We start from the raw sequence: 10,095 nt of genomic DNA on the forward strand, positions 1-10,095 counted from the left end.
TACTAAAAATAACAGATAAAATATAAATTTCGTTAACATTTAAAAAAGTTTAATTTAAAAGTTATAGCATGAAAACTATAACAAGCACAAAATGGTTACGAGGTCGGTCCCAGGCACCGAGCCCATGCTGAAAGAGTTAATGTGTGCTGATAACAAATTTTGTTTCGTGACAACCAGAAATCCAAGAAAAAGAACAAACAGACAAATGGGCAGGTAAATACTCCTGAGGGTAAAGACACAGAAACTCAGAGCATCAAAAATGAGCCAGGATCTCCTGCGACAACCTCAGAAAACAAAGATGAACAAGAGAAGGAGGTAAAAACTATTCTCAGTATATAAACATATTTTGAAGTAATTAATACCAACAAGTGGAAATCAACCATTTAAATGTACCTCGTTTATTTATATTAAAGCTAAGCACTTATTACAAAAAAAAGTACAGAGATAAATATATTTTAACCTAGCGATTGTTATGTCATCCAAAGACTCTAATTACATAGTGGTCGAAATAGCAGGTAAAACTCTAATGTTTTTTTAAAGATTAAAATGTAGCTATATCTTATTCTGTAGGTCTGGAGTTTTATATCTACATATTTAATATTGTGAGGAATAATGGCTGTTAAATAATAAGAGAAATAATTTACTAGATCTGATGGAATGAAGATAGTTCTTTGCATGTTTTTAAGTCCTCCCAGATATTTGTTTCTATGAATCTTCATGTTCAATTACACAATTTATAATTATCGGATTACCTATGTTAAAATTATATCTTTTTTTGTTTGTTTGTTTTTCTTAAGAAAAATGTAATTTTATGTGTTTCTGTATTTTCAAACAAGGTGCTTTTATTTTCTATTAAATCTTTTTTTTTTTGTTTCTTGTGAGAAGTGGTGTAGTGTTAAATATTTAGTGCCAAAGCCTGCCAAAATTTCTGTCACGCGTGTGACGTCACCATCAGATTAAAGAACTCCTCTTCAAAATCTAATTTCTATTTCTGGATTTCAGCTATGGCAACACTACACACCAGCTCATGAGGTTTGTATCTTTAAGATTGTGATCTTTAGTTACACTAGTAAACAGAAATGGTATTAGTATAGATCTAATTAGCTTGTTCTCTTGTCTCTGAAGGAATCTGTCGAAGAAGATATGTTTAAGAGCAGGAAGAGATTAAGAGAGGATAACCCTGCTCTCCAGATTGAAGTAAAAGAACTCCTAGTTTCTCCTAAAAGGAAGAAGCCCTCAGCAGAGAGGTCTTATAGTCCAGCCGAGTCTTCAAGCCCAGACAGCAGCAGCGTGTCAAATGAAGAAAATGGAAATGAAGGGGATAATGAGGAATGTGATGGGGAACCATATAGTACCCCATCATCTCCAGGGGCTTACAGTGTTAATCATCAGCCATCCAATTCCAACATTAAGACAGAACAAGAGGAAAGGTTTGTATTTGTGCTTTACTTGACATGGTCAGCTTTGGTAGGAATTAAAGTTTTCTAAAAACTGTTTATGGCCATTTTGTACAATATAATATATACCAGAATCACAGACACTTTGTGAAGTATTATATACTTAAAATAAGCATTTCATACAATTCAATGTATTAGACATAGGTTTTTTTGTATAATATGATATGCTAGAAATAAAGTTATTTTCACAAATTAATAAATAGTTACTTAAGTTTTTGGTTGAATCATAAGAAGAAAATTATGTTTGATACATTTACATCATCAATTGTATTAGTTCTTGTGCTAACTTATCAAACATTTGTTTTATTGGGATTTAAACTAACTCCAAAATCAGTACAATTGGTACAATCAAACTGGGTTGTATATTCAGTAATATACTCTTTTATAAATAACATAATTGTAATTGATAGTGAGAAATAGAACCATGTTACAAACCATGAATGTAAAAAATAATAAATAATTCTATTTCAATCATTTTTAACTCGGGAATATTTTCTAATTTTACAACATTTATTTAGCGAAAAATATTTTAATCTTACATTTCTTCACATCCACAGAACTTTTGTGCTCATCCCAAACATAGATGTATATGTTAAGAAACTATTATCCCTCAAGAGAACAATTGTCCATGTTTTGTTTCTTACCTAATTTTCTTTCTTTTTTTTTAATGATTTTATAAGTACAGCTTATCCTTTTATGACTTTCCAGCATGTGATCTGAACAACTAACTACTGAAACTCAGCTTTGAAAATAGCTATAGCCAATGTTTAAAGAAATTTTCAAATAACTTTTTATATGAAGTTAATAAACCTTATTGCTCTAAAAAACCTATAAAGTAAAATATTTTGAAAAACACAACTAGTTTTTGGTCATTGGCCTACATCAGGTATAAATTAAATAAAGTGTTTAGTAATTGATCTCAACCAAGAATAATGTCAGCTAAAATATTGTAACCTAGTATGACCTTATGCCATTTTGATAGGTCAGGTCGTAGGTCAGTAATAAATCTTTGTCAGCTTATACTGTGCTTTTATTACTTGTAGCTTAAAGTTATGACTAATGCATTTAACAAAATATTAATCAAGTTCAAATTGACTTGACTTATAAAATTTAACTTTTTGATCAACAGTAAAAAAACAACATAAATCGTAAGATAAAAAGAGGCATTTGTAATGTTTCTTCAAAAAAAAACTGGGTCTCGCACAAAATTCAGCAAAATTAAATTAAACTACTTCAATTTTTTTAAAGCCAAAACTAGTACTATTTAGTACATTTGTTCTAACTTTTGTGCAATTTGGTTAAGTACTTTCATTGTGAGAAGGAAAAAAATTCAGCAAAATTAAGTTAAACTACTTCAATTTTTTAAAACCAAAACTAGTACTATTTAGTACATTTGTTCTAACTTTTGTGCAATTTGGTTAAGTACATTCATTGTGAGAAGGAAAAAAATTCAGCAAAATTAAGTTAAACTACTTCAATTTTTTAAAACCAAAACAAGTACTATTTAGTACATTTGTTCTAACTTTTGTGCAATTTGGTTAAGTACTTTCATTGTGAGAAGGAAAAAATTGAGGGATATCAGTGACAAGAAAATGTAAATTTGTTTCAAAAATCTCATAATTGTGAAAATATTCCTTTTTTTATGTGGAAATCTTGAGTTCAAGACTTTTTAGCTAAAATTCTAGTTTGTTATAGTTTTAATTCAGGTATCAAATTTTGTATGTATAGTTGCTGTTTCTTAGAGCAGTGTTTCTCAACCACTGGTACATGGACCGGCATTGGTCTGTCACAACCACCTTGCCAATCCATGGTATTTCACACAAACAAACAACACTGACAGAATATTCAAATGTAAATTGTAATGATTTTTTTCATTGTACTTGCATTTTAGTGGTTTTCGACAGTTTAGGGAGGTAATGAGCTAACCCTTAGTATTGAAATGGTTGAGAAACGCTGTCTTAGTGTACTTGAATACATTAGTCATTGTATATTTCTAAACCCTTTCCCTCTGTCTCTAGTGTAAAAGAAACAGCTGAAGTTAAAGACAGCACAGAAAAGATGCCTGACATAAGAGATAATCAGAGTCAGAAAATGCCCACATCAAGTGAGGAGGCAGAAAATGTTGTGCTATCTCATAAGATAAAGACCGAACCACTTCCAGTGACCAGTGAAAATACTTTTCCTTCACAACAGATCAGTAATCCTACTGACAGTGTTGTACTTCATTCTCATTCACCCCCTCCATTATTTCCACCAACATCTTTGTCATCATTTGTCAAAATAAAAGAAGAAGTTGTCACAGATACATCATCAGTAAATGAGGATAACTTGAACCAATTTCCTTTATCACTGAAACAACCAGATATTAGCCCTGGCCTTCCTTTAGACTCATCATTTTCTCTACATAATCAGTTTTCAAGGATTAGCGAGTTCTCTGGTGATTTAAAACCTTCAACCCAGATTAGCCTTTCCCAAACCCCGCCTCTCAAATCTCAAGATATCAAAACAGAGCCATTTGATCCACAGGAAGCTCTGCCATCTGAACCTTCATTTTTATTCAGTAAATCACAACCCTCGGGCCCTTGTTTATCAGATAATGCATCTGGTGCACATCTAACAAACGATTACAAAGCTCACCTCCTTTCAAACCCTTTGTTGATGGACAAAAAAGGATCATCTTCTGTACCATGCATACTGCAGAACTCTTCACCGGTTATAACATCTGTGACAGCTGAAACCACACTGACACCTTCAACTGTTGCCCCAACGTTTACCACAGCTGTGTCAACAACAGTGTCAGTAACCAGACCAACTCCTTCTAGCGTTCAATCTTTAGCCTCTTCTGTGTCCCCATCCTCACTCTCTCAGTTTTGTCAAGAACCTTCGACCTACCCTTATCATCCTTACTTTGCTCCACACTTGCACAATCCTGGAATGCTTCTGCCTCCTCATCCGTACCCGTCCTTATCTTCCACTGACCTACAATCATCACCAAAAGTTAAAACCTCTCCGATATCATCTCCCATGTCTGCAACTCCAAGCCATCATATCTCATCAAGAACTCCACCTAAAACACATACACCAGTTTCTTCTAGCTGTGCCACAACAACAGGATCCTCTTCATCTCCTGTTACTCCTATTACAATGAGCTCATCAACAACGTTAACCCCTGGACCGCCATCTGTGTCATCAACAGTCTCCCATGGCTCTGTTACACCATATAACACAGTTTCTACCAAAACAAATACTACAGAAACTCCACCTGCTAGAGAAATCAAAACCAAAAATGTTCCACCAGAGGTCTTGCATGGTGAACCTGTTGGACGTTTGCAGACGTGTGGATCAAGCTCAGAGAACAAAGGTCAGGAAACAGAATGTCACCGCAGCCAGTCTGCCATGTAAGTTTGGTTCATTGTGATAATTTAAGTGTGCTGACTGTGAATCAAAGGGTTTAGGGTTTGCTTTCCATTGCTTCAAAAATGTATACTGCACTTTAGGACCATGGGGGGTGGGGGTGGGAGGTGCTACAAAAGTGACAGTCAAGTCTCACTGTTCAGTCAGACCAAAGAGTAGCTCACAAGTTGGCTGTGGGTGATGTTTACTAATTTCCCTTTAATCTGTCAATTAAAATTAGGGATGGCTTATGCACAGGTACCCCCCCTTATGTAGCTTTGTGCAAAAATTCTAAAACAAACAAACCTGTTATTATTTAAAATATCTTTAGAATCAGCAAATATAAGCCAATAACTAAAAACTCTTTCAAGATGTAAAGCTAAGAAAGTCTGATTATAAGTGTAAATTTTCTCTAGTGAAATACAGGTATTGCACAAAGTTGTCTTTATGGATTAAATAAAATCAAACGTTTGGAGAGAAAAATAGGAATTACCAATAGTTTAGTATCAGCATTTGTTTGTTTGTCAAAGAAATTGAATTAGTGTAAATTAACTATATTCCATGTATAAGTTTTGATACTTTTAACTGTTATTTCTGGTTTTTTAAACTCTTCAGCATTTAATCTAGCAGTTTTAATTTCCAAGTTAAAAATTCTCAATTCAAGGTATTTCTTACAGAAGATTTTACACATTTTTTTTTCTCAAGATTGATTGGAAAGTGAAAAAAATATATACATATGTAAATTTTTTTCCCAATTTCATTTTAGTGAAACTCCTTTAACTAATACGTTCTCTGTAGTAATTCTGATGATAATGTTGTATTAAAATGTGAAATATTCCGAACAGATTCTTGAGACGGTACACTAATGGGTTAGAGTTCAATTCTTGTGCTCGCACTGATCTCATCTTCAAACCTGTTCCGGGCTCCACATTGGCAAGAAAACGTGAAGAACGTGCGAGGAAAGCCGAGGAAAAAGAGAAAGAAGACAGTATTAATAAGGCAGTAAGTATTAATCTCATGCTTTTGGCTGATAAAAATCCACTAAAATGTGGTATAGTACAGAGTAGGTAAAAATGTGAATAATGAACTAATACTGTCCTAACTACAAGTAATCTCGTATAGAGTGAGTACAAAAGAAGCTTACTGTAAAATGGATTTGGATTCTCTTGATTGTAAAAATCAGTGTTTTCTTATTGGCAACATTTTGATAAAATCACATTATTACACTTTATCTGAAGTGCCATGTAAGCTTACTGTAAAAAAAGAGCACCTGTCAAAGATTTCAAATCCCTTCTTAGACAGCACATCTTTTCAATGGGTTATTTGTCTCAAAATCAACACCCAACTGTTATATGGAAAATAATTAGCTTTTGAATTTTGAATATTGATTTTATTGATCGTGTATCTACTGTTCTTATAACCCTATAGGTATGGGTTGGCCCTCTGGATGTCAGAGCTGGTGAACTATGTTGAACTTGTGTGATTTCATAAAATATTTTGCGCACTTTAAGCTGTGGGTATTTTATAAGAGTGACAGTCAGACCCTTAGTGTGGATGGTAAAGTGCTGCTGACTTCCCTCTAAAAAGTAATTCAAAATTACAGATGGCAACCGATAGCCTTAGTAGCTTTACTCATATTAAATGTTGATTCTCAACACCGCTAATATTTTACCCTTTTCGAGAATAATTTTAATTGTTCTTACAGTGCTCAAAGTGTGTTGATACGTAATGGTATGGCAAGCTGGCACCTATTTATATATTCGTCTTTTATACGGCTTCTTTATAAGGATTTTTTTCCATTCTTGAATGTTCAGAACAGATATTATTTTCAGCCTACTTTATTGTTTATAGAAAACTTTTTTTTTTTCAGTATGGTTTTCTTCACTTATAATTGACCTGTTCTAAATATAAATTTTCGAACATCATTTCGTAGCACTTATTCTGAAGATCAGCTACTTCACTCTTCCAAGCATGCCTTTATTTTAATGAAATATAAACTTTTCATCCCATTACCACTGTGACAACTTTAACATCTGTTAGCAAGTTTAATAATTGAATTTTGAAATAACCTACACTAATTGATCTTTGTTATTAAAAAAAAGTTTCAACTTAGGCCAAGAATAGAAGATGTGCTTCCACTTATTATGTTTTAATACTCGTACGTTTTTACTTTACGTTTCATCCGGAAGGTAGTTGCAAAAATTTCATGCTAATATATTATTGAACCTCACAAGTTACCATTCTGTATTTGTTGTTTCGAAATTTCACCTTGTTGTTTTTCGTCGTAAAGTACTAGATACCCATTTTATTTATTAACTTTTAATAATTGGAACTCAAAACGTTCTGTCTTGAGATGGTATTTCATTTATTTTGAAAAGAGCCAACGTATTTTCCATATTGTTCAGAAGTTTGGAGAAAAGAGTCATAGCGGAGAAAGCAAGTTACCAGTAACTTCTCACGGTGGAGACCTCCATTTACTTGGGTCTTTTGAAAGGACAACTCCAAGAGGCTTTTCAGATACCCCAGCACTCCGTCAGCTCAGTGAATATGCTCGTCCACATTCCACTTTCTCTCCCGGCTATCCTCGAACTACGGTACCTGGACAGCTTCCCCAAATGAGCAACGCATCAATGTCAGTAGGCGTGTCGCATCCAAGTATGGACCCATTACTGCAGTATCAGATCTCGGCTGGGATGTATGGTGCTTCTGCTCGGGAGAGGTTGGTTCCTTTGTGTCAGAGTAGCTCGATCCTGTTTCTCTATTACTGATCATGCTATCAATCAACTTTTCACTAACTTAAAGTTGTCCAAAGAAAATCAGTTGAGCTGAAGATACTGACAACCTAACATTTGTCAGTTAGTTATTTTATTAATTTTAAGACTTAGCATTTCATTGAAACAAAACAATAGTTATAATAAATATCTATTATTATGAATGAATATAATATAGAAATATTATGTGTTAAGAGTGAATTTTGGTTAGTAGAGATTTTGTCTCAAACTCTTTTTAACTTAAGAAATTTTGTACCTGAATTTACATTAAATAGAACAGTTGTTTTAAGCATTAAAATTGAAATAACAAATGAGGAATGTAATATTTGCATCTAAGCTTACAGAATTTTATTTTTGCAGGCTTGAAATGGAGCTTGAAAGAGAAAAGAGAGACCGTGACTTTCAAGAGAAATTAAAGGTGGAAATGGAAATGAAAGCTAGATTACAGCCAAATGCTTTTGATCCACATTGGTTGGAATTCCAACGTCGATATGGATCCATGGCTTCAGGGGCCGTGATGACAGGAATGTTTCCAAGTACTTCCAGTGGAGGTCTTCATGGTAATCCACTCAACTTCTACTCTTCAATGGATCAAGAACGTCTTGAGCGTTTAGGCATTCCCACCACCATGGGTGAACCTGGACGTCCAAACCTTGATCGCTTGACTGCAGAACGGCTGCACAACGAGCGTATGGCTCTAGGTACAGATCCACTTGTCCGGCTTCAGATGGCAGGGATCACGCCTGATCTACAAAATCATGCCCACATGCATGCGCATACTCATGCTCATGCACACACACATCTACATCTTCACCCACAAGATCCCCTTTCTGCTGTGGCTGCAGCAGCAGTCATTGGAGGGCCCCCCCATCCTGATCAAACCCACCCCTCATCTGGGCCTCACCCTCTTTTGCCCCCCTCGGTCTATCCGTCTACACGCCCAGGATTCACTCAACCTCGAAGTGAGATAATGTATCCTGGTGCAGGATTGTTGCGACCATCGTTTGAGGATCCATTTGCTCAACAGGTAAGAGACAAATAATAATCAGTTGTTTCATAACTTGTTTGAGACTTTGAGAGAGCAAATCCATTACGAGAGAAATCACACACAAATAGGGAGTTGTTGCAGTTGCTAATTAGGCTTAAACGTTTAGACCTATAGTGCCAAGCAATTAGTCTTAACTCAAGTATATTTCACCTTGCGGTTACTTTAGTGTACCAAAGCATTTGGTAAATTAGACTCAAATTTAATTTTTTTTTCCTGCTCAAAACTTATCAAACATATTTATTTGTTGTTAAATTTAAGTTCATAAAATGCTGTAATTTAACATTTTATCTTCTTTCTCAGTTCTCATCAATCTACTTAATTATTAATTGAAGGTCCAGTTATATTTATACTTCTTTGTTATGGGTTTTAATTTTATATGTGTTAGACTAAATGAAAAAAAAAAGGTTGGGAGGTTCTTGCTTGTAGTATATTATGTGCAGGTAGAATAAACAGAAAATATTAGGTCATTTTTTTTAAGTATGAAACAAGAAAATTTTATTTTTTATGTTAAGTACAGTTTATTAAATCTCTAACAGTAATATCAACCCATGGATGTGTATTGAAAGAATGTTTTAAAAATAATAAACTAATCAGTGCTGGTGCATGTTCATTAGCATTGAAGTATTCTACACTAACTAAACTTTAACCCTACTTTATATAGATCATCATTAGTGTATAATAAATAAAAAATGTACATGCTTTCACAAGTACTATGATATTTTCTTCCCCTGTTTGGTGGTCATCAAAGAGCCCCAAATTCTAGTGAAATCACAAACCATTTCCAATGTTAAACAGTGGAAAATGAGGCATATATTCTTGCCTATGTCACCCCCCCCCCATCCCAACAATGATACCCTACAACCACATGTCCCAACAATGATACCCTACAACCACATGGCCCAACAATGATACCCTACAACCACATGGCCCAACAATGATATCCTACAATCACATGTCCCCCATACCAACAATGATACCCTACAACCACATGGTCCCCATCCCAACAATGATACCCTACAATCACATGTCCCAACAATGATACCCTACAACCACATGTCCCAACAATAATACCCTACAACCACATGTACCAACAATGATACCCTACAACCACCTCTGAGTGATTATGTAACTGTAGCTACAAACCTACATCTTCATGACCCATGTTCCTTGTACGAGCCACCCTCCTTTTATTAGAAGATTTTACTTGTGTGAATGCATTTTGCTTTTATTAACTTTTCAGAACAAACCTATCTAATGTTCCTTTTCCCAAAATATGGCAAATAAGATGGTTAATTACTGCCAGAGATATAAACTATATGTCCTCCTATTATTGAAAAGCATTTAAAGAGTTGCAATAAAATTTTATGCCCATAATTATTTCATATTTTAAATGATAAATGTTACTTCTCTAAGCTGTTGATTTGGG

General features: G+C 34.4%; 1 protein-coding gene across 2 annotated transcripts in view; it reads left to right on the plus strand.

Moving 5' to 3' along the window:
* LOC106459096 (arginine-glutamic acid dipeptide repeats protein-like) overlaps positions 1-10,095 on the plus strand; it is a 43,899-nt gene that overhangs the window by 28,687 nt on the left and 5,117 nt on the right. The window contains exons 13-18 of one of the 2 annotated variants that reach the window (XM_022385515.1): positions 178-315; positions 1,126-1,430; positions 3,476-4,855; positions 5,696-5,852; positions 7,229-7,569; positions 7,982-8,648. In XM_022385515.1, the coding sequence (XP_022241223.1) occupies positions 178-315; positions 1,126-1,430; positions 3,476-4,855; positions 5,696-5,852; positions 7,229-7,569; positions 7,982-8,648 (2,988 nt within the window). The remainder of the gene's footprint in view (positions 1-177; positions 316-1,125; positions 1,431-3,475; positions 4,856-5,695; positions 5,853-7,228; positions 7,570-7,981; positions 8,649-10,095) is intronic. The other variant, XM_013918682.2, reaches the window with a different exon arrangement.

Source organism: Limulus polyphemus, unplaced genomic scaffold (assembly GCF_000517525.1).
Source record: "Limulus polyphemus unplaced genomic scaffold, Limulus_polyphemus-2.1.2 Scaffold559, whole genome shotgun sequence".
Classification (NCBI taxonomy): Eukaryota; Metazoa; Arthropoda; class Merostomata; order Xiphosura; family Limulidae; genus Limulus; species Limulus polyphemus.